Here is a 20,954-nt window from a genome sequence, read left to right as displayed (position 1 = left end):
TGTACCCTAATGCCATCAAGCTATGCAGGGGCAGAATCCATCTGTATTTCTGGAGTGACAGGGGGATCCCAACAGCTGACTGTATTGGAGGCTGAGATTAGCCTGACTGGGAATGAGTGGTAAAAACACCCCATTGTGACTGGCCCAGAGGCTCTGTGCATCCTTGGCACAGACTATCTCAGGAGAGTGTATTTCAAGGACCTGAAAAGGGGTAGGCTTTTGATATAGCTGTCTTGGAGAAAGTTAAACAGTTGTCTACCTTGCCTGGTCTTTTGGAGGACCCTTCTGCTGTGGGGTTGCTGAAGGTTGAAGAACAGCAGGTGCCAATTGCTACCGCAGTGGTGCACCAACAGCAATATTGCACCAACCAAGACTCCCTGATTCCAATCCATAAGATGATTCATCACCTGGAGAGCCAAGGAGTGATCAGCAGGACCCACTCACCCTTTAATAGCCCCATAAGGCCAGTGTGAAAGTCTAACAGAGAATGGAGATTAACAGTAGATTATCATGGACTGAATGAAGTCACACCATCACTGAGTGCTGCCATACTAGACATGCTGGAACTTCAATAGGAACTGGAGTCAACGGCAGCCCAGCGCTGCCACGATAATGTTAATGTGTTTTTCTCAATCCCTCTGGTGGCAGAGTACAGGCCACAGTTTGTTTTCACTTGGAGGGGCATCCAGTACATCTGGAATCAACTGCTCAGGGGTGGAAACACAGCCCAACCATCTGCCATGGACTGATCCAGACTGTACTGGAACAGGGTGAAGCTCCAGAACTCCTGCAATATATTGATGATATCATTGTGTGGGGAAATATAGCAGAAGAAGTTTCTGAGAGGGAAGAAAATAGTCCAAATCCTTCTGAAGGATGGTTTTACTATAAAACAAAGTAAGGTCAATGGACCTGCACAGGAGATCCAGGTTTTAGGAATAAAATGGCAAGGTGAATGTTCTCAATAGCAATGTCTCCACCAACTAGTAAGAAAGAAACAAGCTTTCTTAGGTGTTGTGGGATTTTGGAGAATGCACATTCAAAATTACAGTCTGATTGTCAGCCCTTGCTATGAAGTGACCCGGAAGAAAAATTATTTCAAATGAGGCCCTGAGCAACAACAGGCTTTTGAACAAATCAATCAGGAGACAGTTCATGCTGTAGCCCTTGGGCCGGTTCAAATAGAGCAAGATGTAAAAAATGTGCTCTATACTGAAGCTGGGGAGAATGGTCCTACCTGGAGTCTCTGGCAGAAAGCACCAGGGGACACTCGAGGTCGACCTCTAGGTTTTTGGAGTTGGGCATACAGAGTGCCGCTGTTATCCCCAGAGAGACGGCAAAATCACAACATATGTCCAGATCAGATGATATGGCCGAAGTGACCTCGTTTAATCACCCATACCTTTTATAGCATGGTTCACATAAGAGAAATTACATGATTGGCCTATTGACCCACCACCTCTCAAGGTGATAGGTTGAGCAGAAAGACACCCATTTCCAAAAATTAAAGAAGGAAAATAATTTTCACAGTTTTCGTAACAACCTGCAGGTATAGAAATGGTTTATATTCTCTCAAACTGTTGTCTATCCAGTTCGCATGAGAACGAAAGCTTTCACAGAGAAGCTGTGAGAAGCTGGATTTGTCTAACTGCCCTCTCATGAGAAAGAAAAGTTTCACAGGAAAATTCGTCAGCTAGCCCTTGCTAGCATCCACATACAGAGGATCTGAAGTCTGCTATACTTCAACTGAAAAGAACATACTAGCAGCTTATGAAGGGGTTCAAGCTGCTTCTGAGGTGATAAGTACTGAAGCAAAGCTCCTCCTGGCACCCCGGTTACCCATGTTGGGTTGGATGTTCAAAGGCAGGGTCTCCTCTGCACATCATGAAACAGATGCTACATAGAATAAGTGGGTCACACTGATCACATGATGAGCTCTGATAGGAAACCCCAGTCATCCAGGAATCTTGGAAATGATCATGGACTGGCCAGAAGGCAAAGATTTCAGAATGTCACTAGAGGAGGAGGTGACATGCTGAAGAGGCCCCACTGTATAATGAAGTGCCAGAACATGAGAAGTAATATGCCTTGTTTATTGATGGGTCCTGCTGTCTTGTGGGAAAGTATTGGAGATGGAAAGCAGCTGTATGGAGTCCCCTACAACGTCACAGAAACTGCTGAAGGAGAAGGTGAATTGAGTCAGTTTGAAGAGGTGAAAGCCATCCAGTTGGCCTTAGACTGATGCCTTAGGTTTTAACTTTTATATTTTTCAAATCCTGTACTTAGTGTACTTCAGTAACTCTGAAGTTTCTTGTAGCCTGTTAACTACTGTTCTCTCATGCTAGTTAGACATAACAAGCCTCTCCAAGCTTGCTCTCCAAGGACAGCCAGATTATCCTAGGCCCAAAAGGTGTAAACCAAGAAGAGGGCAAACTTGGGGTAGTTACATCATTAACTGAAGTTTTAATTAGAGAATTAACCCTGATATACAAATGAACCAAACTTATAAAAGTGTGAAGAACTTGTGACCTGGCGTCCATCTTGGGAGTAGCCTCTGGACTCCCCAGGGTGTACCTTTGAACGCCCTTCAAATAAATAACTAGCTTTATTTCCTTATTCCTGTCTAGTGTCTGTTTTTTAAGTGGCCACTTCAGGCATCAAGACATTGCTGAACGAGAGAAATGGCCAATACTTTATCTTCATTCTGATTGATGGATAGTGGCAAATGCCCTGTGGGGGTGGTTGAAGCAATGGAAGCAGAAAAACTGGCAGCACAGAGATAAACCTGCCCAGGTGGAGAACCTGGTTGGGAAGGTACATCATGTGGATGTTCCTGAGCCCAAGACTCAGGCCACTGAATAACATCAGAACAACCACCAGGTGGATCAGGCTGCTAGGATTGAAGTGGCTCAGGTGGATTTGGATTGGCAACATAAGGGTGAATTATTTCTGGCTTGGTGGGTCCATGACACCTTGGGACATCAAGGAAGAGATGCAATATCTAGGTGGGCTCGTAATTGAGGGGTGGACTTAACCATGGACACTATTGCACAGGTTATCCTGGAATGTGAAATGTGCTGCAATCAAGCAGGCCTCTGTGGTATGGGGGACAATGGCTGAAATATAAGTATGGGGAGGCCTGGCAGATTGACTATATCACACTCCCCCAAACCCATGACAGCAAGCGCTGTGGGCTTACTATGGTGGAAACAACCACCAGATGGCTGGAAACATATCCTGTGCCCCATGGCACTGCCTGGAACAGTATCCTGGGCCTTGGAAAGGAAGTCTTATGGTGACATGGTACTCCAGAAAGAATTGAGTCGGACAATGGAAGCCATTTTCGAAACAACCTCATAGACACTTGTGCCAAACAACATGGCACCGAGTGAGGGTATCATATTCCCTATTATGCACCAGCCTCTGGAAAAATAGAACAATGTAATGGACTGTTAGACTACACTGAGAGGAATTTGTGGTGGAACCTTCAAACAATGGGGTATACATTTAGCAAAGGCCACCTGGCTAGTCAACACCAGAGGATCTGCCAATCAGGCTGGCCTTGCCCAATCAACACTGTTAAGTACTTTAGAAGGGGATAGAATTCCTGTGAACATTAAAAATATGCTGGGGAAAACAGTCTGGGTTATTCCTGCCTCAGACAAAGGCAAACCCATATGTGGGATTGCTTTTGTTCAAGGACCTGGGTGCACTTGGTGGGTAATGCAGGAGGATGGGCAAGTCCGGTGTGTGCCTCAAGGGGATTTGATTTTGGGTAAGAATAGCCAATGAATTTAATTGTATTATATTAATAACTATCCAGCACTGTGTATTACCACTTCTATGGTGGCTATACATCTGTCATTGCAAGTCTCTGCCACTCCAGATTTGGGGCTCTGAACCTAGCTCCCTTTCGATTGTCACATTAACGAAGAATGAACTTTAAAAAAGCTGAACAAGTGCAGAAGTGATGGAATCAGATCTGGCTTCAACTGTAACAATCCAATACCACACACCATCTTTCCTGTCCTGAAGGACTGTTATGACAGATGGAGCCCAAGGTCATGGACTAAATGAACTCAACAGACTTTTATAGGGATGGTCCATAGACTAAGGGAATGATATCTGTGTATATATCTATCAAAAAATAGGAAAGGTGATGGGGTATTGGAAAGTGTGGGACCTGGCATGATGTAAATGGTATGGAATAAGGGGTGGAGACTGTCCTGGTTTTGGCTAAGATAAATTCATTTTCTTCTTAGTAGCTTGTAATGCTGTGTTTTGGATTCAATGTGAGAATAATGCTGATAACACACTGATGTTTTAGTTATTCAGCAGTGCTTATCTTGAGTCAAGGGCCTTTCAGTGTCTCATGCTCTGTCAGGAAGGAGCTGCACAAGAAGCTGTGAGGGAGCGTGGGCAGGACAGCTGACCGGAACTGGCCAAAGGGATATTCCATACCATACAATATCATTCCCAGTATATAAACTGGGGGAAGTTGGTCAGGAGGGGCTGATAGCTGCTGGGGGATGGGCTGGGCATCAGTCAGTGTGGTGAGGAACTGTAGTGTGCATCACTTGTTTCTCTTGGGGTTTATTTCTCTCTCTCTCTCTCTCCTTATCAATACAATTATTATTATTGTTATTATCTTTTACTCTATTTCAATTATTAAGCTGTTCTTATCTAAACCCATGGGTTTTACCTTATTTCAGATTCACCTTCCCATCCCACTGGGGAAGGGGTGAGGGGATTGAGTGAGCAGCTGCATGGTACTTAGTTTCTAGCTAGGGTTAAACCACTACAAAAGGTATCTTTTCTTAATTAAAAAAAACCCCTGAGATCAGTAAGTATATTTCCAGTTAGTATTTCAGACTTTGAGTACAAAAGTAAGTTATCTCTCCCCCCATTTTAGGTGTATATATAAAAAAAAGTGTTCAAATTCAACTACTAGGGATTTTGTTGGGTTTTTTTTAAACTACATGAAAATTGATAGCACAATGTTTCTGCAATGTTTCTACTTGGTAATTAACAAGGTTTTTTCAGGTATTTAAAGGAAAAACAAGATTATATTTTATATGTCACATCAGTAGACAATGTAGAGAAGCAAAGCCTGCAAAAACACTCATTTCAGTAGTCATTGCTATTATATGTGGAAGGCTTTCACCTACTCAAAGGCAATGGAAACATTTCAGTTACCTTGAGTGCTAAAAGGCTCTTGTTAATTTCCGCACCTTCCAGTCGAGTCTGCCTATCTGCACTAGAAGTATCTGCTCCTCTTTCATTGCCAGCCAAATCAATCAGAGAAAATTTACCATGCAATTTCCCTTTCCTTCTGAGAATAATCTGAAACACTGCATGGCTTCGAGATGAGTGTGCATTTGCAGATGTCTGGCCAGATGTCCTTTAACAAAAGGAAAGAAAGGAAGGACATGTGAACAGGCAAAGGACCATATATGTTAAACACATTACCCTCAGAACATTAGTTTTTTCAGGGCAGAGTCCTGTGTTTACCTTAATAATTTGATGCACATAGTATAATTATACCTATTTTTCCAATTCTTCAAACAGGAATGGAAGATTAGTAGCATTTTACTACCCTCTTAAAAGCAAGAATAAGCAGATCTCCAAAGATTTCAGACTATCAGAGTTTATATGCAAAATGCCGCATGTGGTACTTTAATCAGGCAGCAGTCTATCACAAGGCTAATTTTAAAAACAATAAAGCTGGATCGTAACAAAACCTCAACTTTTATACTTTTGTCACTACATATCAGGGCCTTTTAGAACTGAAGAATCTGGCAGCATTCCAGATTACAAGTGATGTGAATTTAAGTCAGTAAACTGGTTATGTAATGCATGCAATTCACATCCTGTAGAAAAATCAGTTCATACTTCTCTCTGGCTGAGAAACTCCAAACTATATTTATGCAAAAGATAGGCAGATTCCTTACTTGCAGCCAACATTACCAAAAATACCACTGTATATTAAAAAGCCATCACTATGAAGAGATACCAAAAAAAAATCTTGTTCCAATTCTTTAATTTACAATGAAAAATTGGTGAAAGCTATAGGAGATACCTGCAGCTGTTGCCTATTTCAATAAGCTTAAGAACATCTTCAACACATTTGACTTCCCGTTCCTGTAATCCCACCACCTGGACTTGCTGTTTACCATCTTCTAACACTCTTAATTTTGTCTTCCTGTTCAGCAAGTCAAAAACCTTGGGGAGGGGGGGAACAGAACAGTTAAAGAGGAGCTTTAAAAGACATTTTTGCTTCAAATCTCATATCAAAATATGCAAAGCATTCCATGCACAATCCTGCTTGAGTAGGGACGTTGGGTCAGATAACCTACTGTGGTCCCTTCCAACCTGTAATTGAAAGGGAAGTGTAAAGAATTATTTGAAATAAAGCTTTTAGTACAAAAAGGAAAAAAATCTTTTGTAACAAACTCACAATCTTGTTTGTGAAAGAGAAATTCCACCTTCCTCACAAAAAATCAGGTACTTACCTTACCACTATAGATCTCAAAAAATGTTGCATATACTTGAAGTTCTAACTTCTTATAATTTGGCTTCTTTAGCATTAAAAAGACATCTCTAGCTGTGAATACATTTACAAAATAAAAAGAAATGTAGTTATGTATTTTCATTTAGTGAAGACTCATTAATACATAGCAGTCTATTTTACAGCATGTCTCATATTTTGCAAGTGTAGCAGTCAATCAATTAAGAAACACTGCAGTTTAAACTGCCACATTACATTGGAAGATGCAAAAGACTCCAAAACTGTAAACTTAATTAATCATCATTTATAATTCTTACATTTCTTAAGTTATCTATAAATATTTACCTTACTGTGTAAAAACTACACTCCTAGGAACTAATTTTTATGTTACCAAAGCTCCATTGTAATGCAAGATATGTAGACCCTTATGTTTGTACAACAGGAAGTAGAAATGTATTGACCTCAACTAATTTGCAAAAAGCCAACAGAACAATAAAGTCTCACCTGCAAGCGCATATATTCCTTTAGAACAATCTTGGTTCTTTCCTGAAAAGTCACCACCCATAGTCTAAATTAAAAAACAAAGACCAAATATACACTATAAAGATCACAGAATTGTAACTTACATATTTGTTACTTATTAGAATTTATTGGAGTGTATAATACACAAAAAGTGTATTGCTGACATGTAGAGGAAATACTCACATGGGTTTTTCCACTGCCTGTTTGTCCATATGCAAAGCAAGTGGCCATTCCCCTTTCGAATATGGTCTCTACTAATGGTCGAGCTGTAAACCTTAAATGTAAAAAACAACAGTATTTAAGAAATTTAAAATCTCACACTACCACAAGGACACTATAAATTTTAATGCCAGAAGTGATAAAACTGGTTCTGAACTTTGAGAGGCCAAAGGACATCTCCACATTAATTACTGAACTAAAGAGGCTACCAGCTCTAAGGCATTCAAATATCCTGAATAATTGGAGAAAAGCTACAAGGTGTTTCCCATTTATTTTACAAAAATATTAACTTTCGTCAAACCCTGAGAAAAAGAATTTTCTTGTTTTAGTGATGCAACATGACACAGTTTACTACATGGAGTTTGGAGCTCCCTAAAGAAGGCACCATTATAAGATACAGAAGTAGGACAGTGCAGCAGTTAAATGCTTAGATTTTGCCAATACAAAAAATCCACTATAGTTTTTGCTCCCTAAATCAGCTTGCAAGATTAAGTTTAGAAGACAAGTGGTCAAAAACATTGCATATCTTAATATTTTGAGAACATAGTTATGCTGAGACAAGGCTCAATAAAATGTGTATCCAAGATCATCAGAATGGAAAAATCCAGTTATCCCTTAAGCATTATTTGATGTGTCAAAAATATTTTTCAAAGTATAATTTTTCTATTTTAGAGAATTAATTTTTACTTAAATAAATGTAGCTATTACTCCTAATTCAGCTGCTTATCACCATTACTTCATGAAAACCTCCAAAAGGAAAGGGTAACCTTATGGAGGGCTACCTCCACCACATGACTGAGGCAAGAGTCTCTCTTTCTAAACTTTTTCCAGGTGTTTACAAATAAAGTATGTTTAGTGACAGAAACAAGAATGATTGTTAACAGAAACACTGAGGTGTTACAACCTCCTTTCATTCCACTTTGGAACAAACACATCACTTACAAAAACAATATGGGTAAGATTGAACCATTCAGCAACAGAGGGTTATGAAAAAATCTAAGTTTAACCAAATCATCAATTTTCATCAAAAATGTACCAGATGATTCCTGATCAGCCTTAGTCTTTCTTTTTTGCATCCTCCAATTATATACCTTTTTTGTCCTCGAGAGGATATTCCCAATCAATTTCAGGAAACCTATCCACCTAAGAAGCACATTCCATTATCTCTGCTTAATTGAGTTTGAAATTATTTATTTTGCTGATTTATAAAAAATTGACTTAATTATATGTGTTTTAAAATAAGGCAAAATACAAACATGTCTAGAAAATTTTTGTAAAGCATTATACAACTTCAAATGGCACCATGTCAAAACAGTCAAGCTTTCCTTCTAGTAGAACCTTTATTTGCAATCTTGATCCTTTGGAAATATAAACCCTGATTCTCCTTTAAAATTCAAAAGGGATTTAAGTTTTTTAATACTAAAGAAAACTTGCAACTCAGTGTTGCGGCTCATGGATTCAAAAATACTTAAAATACAGCTTAAGTAAAATAATAAGAAAATAAAGAGTAGTACATTTCTTGAGAATATTTTTCAGTATAGAAATATGAGTAATTTTAGCATATTGAAGAAAACTGAAGTAACTTGTCATACTTTTTTTCCCCCATTGTGACCCTGGTAGTTCTGGTTAGAGCAGAACATGATACCTATCTTCTTCACAATTGTATTACTACAGGAGGCCTTGAAGTAGATTATCCTTCATGTAATAATCATTATTGTGCCATATGAGAGAGAGAAAAAAAAAAATCCTGTACTGCTATACAGACTAGAGTTTTTTGTTTCAGTATGAATACAAGCATATTTCAATATTCTCCCATATTACTATTAATTTATTATGCAAGTAATAAAAATTTTGCTGAAGATACTCAGTACAAAAACATAATAACATATGTCAAAAACAGCCCACACATTTAAACACTATGCTCACAAAGACAACATGAAAGAGGGAGATTACAGGAACTGGTTGTTAAGGGGGAGGAAAACTATTGCAAGAGGCTGTAAGGAAAAGGCTAGACAGAAAAGCAAAACTTGAGACAAAGGAAGGACATGGGGTGTAGGCCCCTTTGAGCCCTTCTGAGAAATGTCTCAAATACTCATAAATGAAGCAACTGGAAATAGCCAGGTGTTCCATGACATATGCCATGAGATATGTGTCCAAGGGATTTCCATGGGCATGATGGCCTGCTAATGGGGTAATAAGTTATCAGGTAAAGGCTCTCTCTCTCTCCTCCAGCTTCCAGTGTTGTTTCACTGCATCTCTAGCCAAGTATTCTTGAAACTGTGTCACTTTCCTCCCCCTCTTGTGTTGGAAAGTCCTAAGGGATACTGACTCTCTACCCAATAGGAGAGCCAGGACAGGTTTGAGCAGTGCCAAGGCAACAGATGTCTGGGAAAGGCCATAGCTCAACTGCTACCCTATTTGAAGATGTTATCTCCATGTGACAGAGGCACACCTCACCAGCTAGATCACTCTCCCACAGCTCTTTAATATCAAGAAAGAAAAGATACTACCAGTAGACAATCATTAGAGACAGAAATTTCCAAGGGCATAGCTTTGTGGTTTAGTTTTTTCATTAGTGTAAACTAACAGACTAAAAAGTTTTAACTTTTGCTACACTTCTCCTTTTACTTATATCAAGCATAAGACACAAGTTTTCATTTTCAAGGCCTTTTAATAATTCTCTTATCCACTGACAGGATGTTAGCATCTAACATCAGTCAGGATATGATGCCAACTTTGACTTCCTAATTGTTGGATTAAAACCAAGAATTAAGATAATTCTCTGTCCCTACTCCTTAAGGCTATGGGAAGCACTTTCTAAGCATAAGGAAAATTATCTTAATCAAATTCCTTTCTAATATCAATATTCTTTGCAAAAATATTTACAATACTTAGCATACCAAGATTATGACCTGTTATGGTGTCTAACCTTGCCTGCTACTGTATCTAATCCATTTAGCAACTTGTACAAGGTAAACAGCTACTTCTAAACAAGTTTTTTAAAGTGTTGTGTACATTATTCTGTTTCAATTGTGGAAGCAAAACAGAAGAATAAAGGAGAAAATGAAGATCCAAATACTATGGGGTCTCTCTGTGCTCTTTCCCCACCCTCTCCTGATTTGTTTGCTTCCTGAGGAGGCAATACACACTAGAGCCTGGAAAGGTCTTGGAGGAGAACTGAGAGCAGGATTCAGGATAAACAGAGCTAAACCAAAAGTAAATAGGCAAAATAATGAAGTTAGCAATATACATATCTGATAACAGAGAGAATAGAAGTCCATGACCAAGGTAAGCCCACAGTTATTGACATCAAAGATATATGAGAAAAAAGATTCCCAAAAACCCCCATATACACATACCTGTAAACCATTTCATTAGGAGCCATGTCATCAAAGGCATAATCAAAACGAAAAGTTTGGTTTTCTAGGTACCTTGTTAAATCCACCTTTTGTTTTGGCTCATGTACCATCACAACATCTTTACTAGGAATTGTTATTACATCAAGGTCTTTCATTAAAGTTTCTATAAAATAAATGAAATATATATATTTAAGTAGCAACACATCACTATTTTTTACATATTTTCATTGTTTACACTCTAATAATGTCTCAGATAACACAGCTCCTCCAAGTAACAGCACTGCAATGGACTTGGGCTTCTGATACCTAGATAGTAATATGCTAAGTAAGAGATTTCATTTTTGAAGTCTAGTTGTCCTATCTTACCAGGTGCTAGAAGGTAAAGAAAGGTTGTACAAAGTTGATTAGAAAAACTAAGAAAATTAATGATAGAACTATCATTATAGCTTCATTTTAAAATTGTCTTTTTATTTTTTCTAAATCCATAAAGTTACAATCATATGTTCACAGCTTTCAAAAAGAAAAAAATTGTTTTCATTCTACACAGACAGTTTCATTTTTGTATTCCTCCTGGAATCTCAAGTCTTTAATATAGAATTTCTCTAAAGTAAAATGCTTTCCTTAAATTATCTTGTAAGCAGAAAAAGCTGAACATGCTAATGATGTTTCCTATCACTAGGAATGAACAAAAGCCATCTAGATGCAATTTTAATAGTGAGTCCTCAGGTTATAATTACTACATAGCACTACAATTTATTGCTAATTGTTGTATGAGATATGACTCAGCAAAACAGAGAACCCAGTGATCCATGATATGCACAAAAATAATGATCCTTTCTGTGTACAGTCAGAATCACTAATGTGTCCTACTTGCATTTCTATGTAAAATTTCTTAAGACATGCAGTTCAAGAATTTGATGTAGCTCTATACAATCAGATAGACATCTTTTCATCAGTTAAAATGCTGATCAAACAGCACAATGGTTATTATTGCATGACATTACACACCAACAGAAATATGCATTCAAGTCACTATATAACCAATTTTTCAACTGCACTGCAATAAAATAAAATGCAATTATTCTGCAGCAATCACAGAGAATAAATAAGGAATAATGGTCGAAAGATCTATATAAAGGTAATTTTTTTTCAGAAAAAACTTTAGTTAAAGCAGTCAAAAGCTGTTTTTTCTTAAACAATTGGAGTAAGACATTTACCTGCTTCCAGCTATTTGTTATGACAATCTGTATTCCTTGCTGATGAAAATTTGAAATAGTGTCTCTGAAATCCACCACACAATTATATAATTTCTCAATCGTAAATATATGTCACTGAAATAAAATCTTAAAATGTCAGTCTGAAGACCTACGTCCTGCAAAGTCAATCCACAAAATGATTGGTGCTGAGAACACCTAAAGACTTTGGTGATAATTCTGTGTTTGTGAGACTAACAGAAATTGATTTATACACTTGGTTTCTATTAAATTATTTTAACATCTTACAGCATTTCAAAATACAGAACATGAAAGGGGAAAGATAATATTTTTGACATGTTATTGCAATAATAAAGGAAAAACTATTTATATTTTTCTCTTCAGGGTATTACACACTAACATCTATTTCTTTATATAATTTTATATAATTTTAAAATGTAGCAAGACAAATATTTTTTCTTATGAACTTTCAAAATTAAATTGAATGTTCTCAGAATACTGCATTATGTGGGTACAAGATTATCTTTATGGTTCCTCCCCAGCATAGATTATTTAATTAATATCTTTTTATTATAGTTTATTCTTTAAAATGCAAAATAACTTTAGTGCGAACCTCATTTTTACTTAGACACTCATCTTCCTACCAACAACTCAGAGCTCTTTTTAATAGCTCCAAACCACTAATATCCAAGATATGCAATTTGCACAGAATCTAATTTATGCCTCATGACGGTTAATTGCTGTCAATTACTGTATTTTCACTTTCTCCACCTTCAGTGCAGGTTGAAGGTAACATTCCCCCCCAAATGTATCACATTTCTATTTTATTAAAGATAACCTCCAGTGCTAAAACAGAAACTGTTACCAGACTTGCATATTGAATGCCCTTATGACATAGGTTGTGAAAAATAGTTTCAACCAATCAGGTTTTGAGATTATGCATTCCTTTCAGATCAATTAAAAAAAATACAGGGAATAAGAAAACAGTAACAGTAATAAACAAAAAAGGGAGGGAAAGCAGCAACATGGAGGGAAAAAAAATAAGACAAAAGAAAACTAACTATATACTAATATATGTTTTCCCTTTCCTATACAATTCTCCCATGTTCCTCTGGATATCCTCCAGATAACTCTCAATGTGTAGTTGGCAGTACAAAAATAATAAATGCATCCCATGTTTCAGAGTCAGAGTGATGTTCTTTGAGTCCTTAAGCTAAAAAAAAACAGAGAAGGAAAGAAACATCTTTCAAAATGAAAATCAGCTTACTTTAGTGTTGGAGTCATACAGGCTTCAATCCAGATGCATTTGCAGTTCTTAATTTCCCATGAAAGTAAAGAACTTTCATAGAAAGATTGGGATTTAACTGGAGTTGAAAACCTAAATTTTTTTGAGGGGGGATATAGACTCCAGTCTGATCATCAGGCAGTAACAAAAAAAAGTTGTAAAGCGAATCATACATGAAAAGAAGTCACTAGGGAGTGATTCCAGTACCTAAAAATAATTGTTTAGTGACATTTCATATGCCCTAAGGTATCCTGCCCAGCCCTGAGCAGCAATTCCAGGCAGTACATGTCTCCGGTTTGTCTATAACCTGCTAGCCCTGCAAGGATATCTTGGACACCCTTGAGCACCTTAAATGTTAGAAGACACCAACATTCAGGCATCTGAATTGTACCCTTGATGTCTGATTCAAGACTTGAAAGCACAAATATACATGTATAAAAAAAAAGTGTAGGAAAGTTTTCATTTAGTTGCTCACTGATCAGATCACTTAAAGATAGTTTAAAAGAATGGTGATCCTAGCACAATATAAAAATACTGAAGAAATTACAATAAAATTAATTCCCAGATCAATTAAATGCATCCTAGATAACCTTGGGGAAAAATTACACACCATAAAATGGTGACAGTTAAACTACTTTTTTCCCCCGTCTTTACTTAGGTTATGATAAGTTTATAAATTTTCTGGGTGCCTCACACATATTGTCTAGTATAACAGTTTCACCTTTGATCAGTATTTCTAGATCTCTTTAATATAAATAATATTACTATTGGAAGCAGCTTTTCAGAGAAAAAAAATCCACAAAATCTTAAATGGCCATACCTTTCTTATTGAGTGGTCGTTTTCGTACACAAACACATATCCTGTGCTCATCAATCTACAAAGGAAACAATCTTTCAGTGAAATATACCCCAATTGCAGTTATACAATATTTTACTTCTATTCTTGAATAACAATATCATTTAAACAAATATAAATTTACAAGACAGTGAGTCATCTGAATGTGTAAAAGCCCCTCGTGTCTGCACAGTAACCTAGAACTCAAAAGGGAGAACGATACATTAATAAAACTCCCCATACAGTGATCTGACTCTGCAGAGTAACAGGTATGTCTTGGAACATAGCAAGCAAATCCAGGTGTAACAGGGTAGAAGTGCTATTGACAGAAATTGTCACAATATCTTTGATCATGCCCAGGTAGACTTCTCAGTCTTGAGGAGTACAGAAGAGTTAAAAAGCAGAATCAGGACCCTAAACCTCAGAAAGGCAAACTTTCAGTGCTAGTGTATGGGATCCCTGGGGAAACTGTTCTCAGAAGTAAAGGAGCAAATGGGAGCTGGGAGATATTTAAAAGACATTTTTTCTTAGGGTGCAAGAGCTCTCAATCCCAACACGCAAGAAACTGGGCAGAGGATGCAGGAGGCCAACTTGGCTAGGTCAAAACCTCTTAGCCAAACTAAAACACAAAACCAAAAGGCATATGCAGTGGAGGCAGACACATCCTGGGGAGATTAGAGGAATATGGGCTGGGAGTGCAGGGAGGGGATCAGGAAAACCAAGGCACAGCTGGAGTTGAACTTGGCTATTGAGAAGGGGGTTTATCAATAGTTAATATTAAGAGACAGCAAATGTTAATCACAAAACCTAAGCAGCAGGATTCGCCTTAATCTTGTCAAGATAAGAGCAAGATAAGAGGAACAAGATCTTTTGAAAACCAGCACAGAAACCGCTGAATCATCCAACGAAGGACTGCCCATGCTCCAGAAAGAAAGGTGAAAAGTGCATTGTGACGAAGACTACTGATCTTCATCAGAAAGACCCCCGAGGAAGAAGAGGAGCCTTCCCCAGTTCGACCACCAGGGTACACAGCGCACGCGTGGCATGTATGCTAATGATACTAATGACTTCCGAGAAGTAATTTGTATAACCACTCCTATCCCAAGGAATGTGATGAATATTCATAAATTTTACCCATAATCCTGGACTGTATGGAGTGCTGTGTGTGTGTGTTAGGAGGAGCGATCCCCCACGCACCCGGCGCCGAATAAAGCAAATACCCACTTCTCTGAAGTCTCTCTTGGCCCGGTTTGGGGCGATTCACTATGGACATGAAAAATAACAAGAAGGGTTTCTTCAGGCACATAGGACAAGAAAGGAAGATGAAAGAAACTATAACTCCGCCCCAAAGAGTAAAACAGGAAACCTGGCTACTTGAGCCATGGAGAAAGTTTACGTACTCGATGAGTTTTTTGCCTTGGTCTTAACTGCCAGGTGCTCCAGTCACACTGCCCAACTCACAGAATCCAAAGGCAGGGACTGAGAAAATGAAGTACCACCCACCATAGGAGAAGATCAGATTTGAGACCAAGGAACCTGAAGGTGCATAGTTCCCTGGGACCTGATGAGATACATCCATAGGTCCTGAGGGAACTGGCTGAGAAAGTGGTGCTGGAGGTTAGGATTTTTCTTTTTTTTTTTTTTTCTTTCTCTTAGGGAATTTTCTCCCATTTGTTGCTAAGAGACAATAACTACCGATACTTAAGAGAACAAAAGATGTGGCTGGGAAGAGGAGAGGGAAGGGTGCAGCTGGCTACTCTCTTACCTGGGGAGTTTTCTCTTGGGAAGGGCAGAGATACCTCGAGATTTTGGCCGGGGGGTGAGGGGCTGGGCTCGGCTCCTCTCGCTTTCTCGCTCTCGGCATCAGAGGACGGTCGAGCTGTTGCTCACCGCGGGGAGAATCCACTGCCACCGCAGAGCCCAGCCCTGAACTGCTTCTTCCTTACCGTGGCTGAGCCTTTGCTCGCAAGAACAGCCGTTGCACTGGGACCTTATTAACACCCGACCTGACTGGAAAGGACCCTCACCATCTACTTGGGTGCCTCAGGGGAAAACCTGGGATCCGAACCCACTTCCCCTTCCGGGAGGGCGCATCTCCCGGCTGTGTTCGGGAGCCTGGCTGCCACTGCCCAGCTCCACCGGTTTTTATGCCACTGCCCCGGGTTCTTCACTACACTGTAACCAGCACCCTGTGTCTGCTGGGACACCCCGCAGCTCCTGCTACAGCTGCAGAGTTTTTGTTATATTTTGTTTGCCACTCCAGGGTCTGCTCATCCCTGCTGTTCCAGCTTGCTGCTTCTGAGGTTCCTGCTACAGCTCATGTCGCTATCCGGAGGGGCAGGGAGACCGACTGCCCCCCAACCCCCCCCGGTGAGTTTGTAAAGGAAGCCCCTTTTCCATATCTTCCACTGCCTGCGCCTGCCATTACCAGGTGAGAAAGATGTGTCCGAACTCGCGCCACAGCGCTCCTCGCAGCTGCAGGGGAATCAGCTCACCTGCCCTGCCCGGCTGGGAGCCAACAGCGCCCCTGCCGGCTGTGACTGTAACTACACCAAAGGGGAAAGTGCCTGTCAGCCAAGAGAAGGCTGTTATTGGGTTTTTGGTTTTGTTTGTTGTTGCTGCCATCGTTGTTGTTTGTTTGCCTTGTTATACATATACATACTTGTAAAGAACTGTTATTCCTTTTCCCATGTCTTTGCCTGAAAGCCCCTTAATTTCAAAGTTATAATAATTTGGAGGGAAGGGGGTCATATTTTCCATTCCAAGGGAGGTTCCCACCTTCCTTGGCAGACACCTGTCTTTCAAACCAAGACAAGTGGCTAAGCCACTGTCCATCATATTTGAGAAATTGTGGCAGTCTGGTGATGTTCCTATGACTGGAAAAGGGGAAACATAACCCCAATGTTTAAAAAGGGAAATAAGGAAGACCAGGGAACTACATACCAATCAGTGTCACCTCAGTGCCCTGCCAAGGCAGGGCCACCCAGAGCAGGTTACACAGGAACATGTCCAAGTGGGTTTTGAATGTCTCCAGAGAGGGAGACTCCATGCCCTCCCTGGGCAGCTTGTTCCAGTGCTCTGCCACCCTCAGTGTAAAGAAGTTCTTCATGATGAGGTGAAACTTCTGCATTTTAGTTTATGGCCATTGCTCCTCATCCTGTCACATGGCACCACTGAAAAGAGTCTTACACCTTTCTCTCGGCACCTGCCTTTGAGATATTTATATGCATTAATGAGATCCCCACTCAGTCTTCTCTAGACTAAACAGGCCCAGCTCCCACAGTCTCTCTCCATAAGAGAGATGCTCCAGTCCCCTAATCATCTTTGTGGCCTTCCGCTGGACCCTGTGCCTGACAAACTTAGTGGCCTTCTACAATGGGGTTACAACATTGGTGGATGAGGGAGAAGCGACTGTCATCATCTACCTGGACTAGTGTAAAGCATTTGATGCTATCCCGAACAATATCGTGGTCTCTAAACTGGAGAGACATTGATTTGACAGATGGACCACTTGGTGGATAAGGAATTGGCTGGACGGTTGCACTCAAAGAGTTACAGTCAATGGCTTGATGTCCAAGTGGAGACCAGTGATGAGTCATGTTCCTCAGGGGTTGGTATTGGGACCAGTGCTGTTTAACATCTTTGTTGGTGACATGGACAGTCGGATTGAGTGCACCCTCAGCAATTTTGCTGACGACACCAAGCTGTGTGGTATGGTTGACATGTTGGAGGGAAGGAATGCCATCCAGAGGGACCTGGACAGGCTTCAGAGTTGGGCCCATGTGAAGTTCATGAAGTCCAACAAGGCCAAGTGCAAGGTCCTGCACCTGGGTTAGGGCAATCCCAAACATGGATACTGTCTGGGCAATGAGTAGATTGAAAGCAGCCCTGCCAAGAAGGACTTGGAGGTATAGGTGGATGAGAAACTCAATATGAGCTGGCAACATGTGCTCACAGACCAGAAAGTGAATCACATCCTAGACTGCATCAAAATCAGCGTGACCAGCAGGTCATTCTCCCCTTCTACTCTGTTCTTGGCAGACCGTATCTGGAGTACCGCATCCAGCTCTGGGGCTTCCATCATAAGGTCGTGAACCTGTTGGAGTGAGTCCAGAGGAGGCCATGAAGATGATCAGGGGGCTGGAGCACCTCTGTTATAGAGACAGGCTGGGAGAGCTGAGTATGTTCAACCTGGAGAAGAGAAGGCTCTGGGGAGGCCTTATAGCAGCCTTCCAGTACCTAAAGGAGGCCCACAGGAAAGATGAGGAGGGACTCTAGCAGGGAGTATAGTGATGAGGGGGAATGGTTTTAAACTAAAAGAGGAGAAATTTATATTAGATGTTAGGAAGAAATTCTTTACTGTGAGGGTGGTGAGGCACAGATTGCCCAGAGAACTTGTGGATGCTCCCGCTGTAGAAGTGTTCAAGGCCAGGTACATACATCAAAAAAATTGGAGACACAGAGCAAAATTCAGAAGAGTAAAAATTTTCCACATCACTTGGATACTTACAGGATCTGCAGTTGTCAGTGGTCTATAATCCAAACTTCCCCTGAAATCTCTTATCATACACATAATTTCATAATTTGGGTTTGTAGCATCAACATCCTAGGAAAATAAGCAACAGAATTTCTTATATACTTTTTTCCTGAAATTAACTAATTTCAATAACTTCTAACTTTATTTGTAAAAAAAATACACATTAACTGAAATGTTAATTTTTCTCCAAAACACCATAAATGTCTCAACTTCAAGTTTAATGCCATTTTCTATTCTGATGGGGCTAATTTACTGGTCATAAAGCAAAACAATTATATACTTTCTATTTCATATTTTTGGTTGGCATGTATTAGAAAATACTTTTGAATTGAGGAGTCATTAAAATTCTGTTCAACAAAGAAACAACTACTGCTTTTTGCCAGAATCTTCACATTAAAGAAACACAGCTGAACAATTGCACAATAGATAACATACACAGTCAGTGCTTCTTAATCTGAGAAAAAAATTCGTCCAACAGAGAAATGGATACACTTTATTACACAGGTACAAAACACACTGCAGAGTACAGTGCAGGTGCCCCAGCCACTCTAAACACAATCCTGCTGCATCCAAGTTGGTTAAAGGAGGTTGATCCTACTTGCTGGTCCTGAGTTAGCTCCTACAGTTACTTGGATGCATTGGAAACTGTTCTAACACTCCTAGACCCCTCCAAAAAAGCAGAATCAATCCAAATGATACACAGAAGGCTATATTCAGGCACACAAGATCTCCTGTCCCTAAACCTGGAACCATGAGTATCTGAGTGAATGGAAATATAAGAGGCCATGCACAGGGCCCCTCTAAACCTTGCAAAGCCTGAGCTACTGAGCCTACTGTGGGCTGTGCTGGTTCACTGCAGAATCACGCAAATGTTCTTCCTGTCAGTTGTCCCTGCAACTATTCGTTTTTACCCCATTTCTGGACATGCTGCTGATGCCATGCATAGCCAGCTTTGGTGCTCAGACCTTACTGAACTTTGCATGGTTTCCCACAAATGAGCTAAAACTCCTTCTGGATCATATCTGATGACAGGCACTTTCAGAAAGTACTGCATTGGGGTTAATAAGCTGAAATGGAGCCAGCTCATGTAACCTGTAACACAGCTGATCCACACTTCAGACAAAACTGTGCCCTGGTAATCAGAAGTTGACTGTACCTTTAGGTACTGACTACAGTGAACTAAAAACTGCTTATAGTAAGTCAATAATAAATGTATTCCTGCTGAAACATTTCCTTCTAACATTCAGAAAGGGGTATTGATTCTTATGGAAAAGGTATTTGCCTAATATTCTTCAAACTGTTTAAAGGTCTTGCCAACCAGAAGCCAGTGCCTGGCTAATTTTTGATGCATTTCACAACCACAACAGAATACACAAAGCAACAAAAAGCACAGATACATAGAAGTCACCAAGAAAACCAGAACTTGTTAATACAGAAATTTAAGACTTAGATGAAAAGGGTTGTCACAGAAGTGATAAAAAGAAAATTTAGGGTGTATTTAGCATTCAAAGATAACACACTGAGCTTTGATTATATCTTCCACACCCTGATTTCATGGTTACCAAACTGGCCCTGGATTAAAGAATTGTTCATAGTAGTTGTAATTATAATTCTTGTATATATATACTGTTGTTAGATGTATACTGCTGTTAAACACATATTATTAATAGATAATTAGAATATTTAGAATAGAGTCTTGACAAGGTAGAGGCCTTGTCAAGCCTCTAAAGGGGGGGAATGATGCCTTAGGTTTTAACTTTTATATTTTTCAAATCCTGTACTGCCTAGTGTGTAACTCTGAAGTTTCGTGTAGCCTGTTAGCTGCTGTTCTCATGCTGGTTAGACATAACAAGCCTCTCTAGGTTTGGTCTTCAAGGACACCAGGCCCCAAAATATGTAAACTAAAGCCTCTAAAGGGGGGGCAAACTTGGGGTAATTACATCATTAACTGAGGTTATAGTTGGAGAATTAACCCTGATATGCAAATGGACCAAACTTATAAAAGTGTGAAGAAGCCGTGACCTGTCGTCCATCTTGGGTGTAGCCTTTTGACTGCCCAGGGTGTACCTTTGAAGGCCCTTCAAATAAATACCTACTTTTATTCTCTTATTCTTGTCTAGTCTCTGTTTTTAGGTGGCCACCTCAAGGCATCAATACTACATCAAAGAATTTTAACATATGAAACAAATTATTTGCTCCAATTATTTGCTCTTCACACATAAAGCCATAGTAATGCTTTGCATTTGTTAAAGTGGATGGAAATTAGAGAACAAGATTTCAAAATAAGTGATTTTAGGTCAACTTAGAAAAATCATTAAACCATGAAGTAAATTGCCTGAATTGGTGATGGTATTTCCCATGTCACTAGCAGATTGGTAGTTGTATCGGGTTTGCATGTCCAGGTTTTAGGTAGAGGGAGGGCTACAGAGGTACCTTCTGTGAGAAGCTGCAAGAAGCTTCCCCTATGTCCAATGG

The 20,954-nt window shown here is 39.7% G+C and overlaps 1 protein-coding gene across 3 annotated transcripts in view; it reads right to left on the bottom strand.

Moving 5' to 3' along the window:
• Window positions 1–20,954, bottom strand: part of LOC309584553 (kinesin-like protein KIF2A) — a gene marked incomplete at its 3' end in the record, with an annotated part of 197,276 nt that overhangs the window by 35,945 nt on the left and 140,377 nt on the right. For all 3 annotated transcript variants that reach the window (XM_082300600.1, XM_082300601.1, XM_082300602.1), the window contains exons 7-14: window positions 18,453–18,548; window positions 13,928–13,982; window positions 10,609–10,771; window positions 7,214–7,304; window positions 7,013–7,076; window positions 6,513–6,604; window positions 6,080–6,222; window positions 5,197–5,401 (exon numbers count right to left, since the gene is read on the bottom strand). In XM_082300600.1, the coding sequence (XP_082156726.1) occupies window positions 5,197–5,401; window positions 6,080–6,222; window positions 6,513–6,604; window positions 7,013–7,076; window positions 7,214–7,304; window positions 10,609–10,771; window positions 13,928–13,982; window positions 18,453–18,548 (909 nt within the window). The remainder of the gene's footprint in view (window positions 1–5,196; window positions 5,402–6,079; window positions 6,223–6,512; window positions 6,605–7,012; window positions 7,077–7,213; window positions 7,305–10,608; window positions 10,772–13,927; window positions 13,983–18,452; window positions 18,549–20,954) is intronic.

Source organism: Coloeus monedula (genome assembly GCF_965178545.1).
Source record: "Coloeus monedula genome assembly, chromosome: W".
Classification (NCBI taxonomy): domain Eukaryota; kingdom Metazoa; phylum Chordata; class Aves; order Passeriformes; family Corvidae; genus Coloeus; species Coloeus monedula.
Note: the sequence above shows the minus strand (reverse complement) of the source record. Positions and strands in the feature narration are given on the sequence as shown.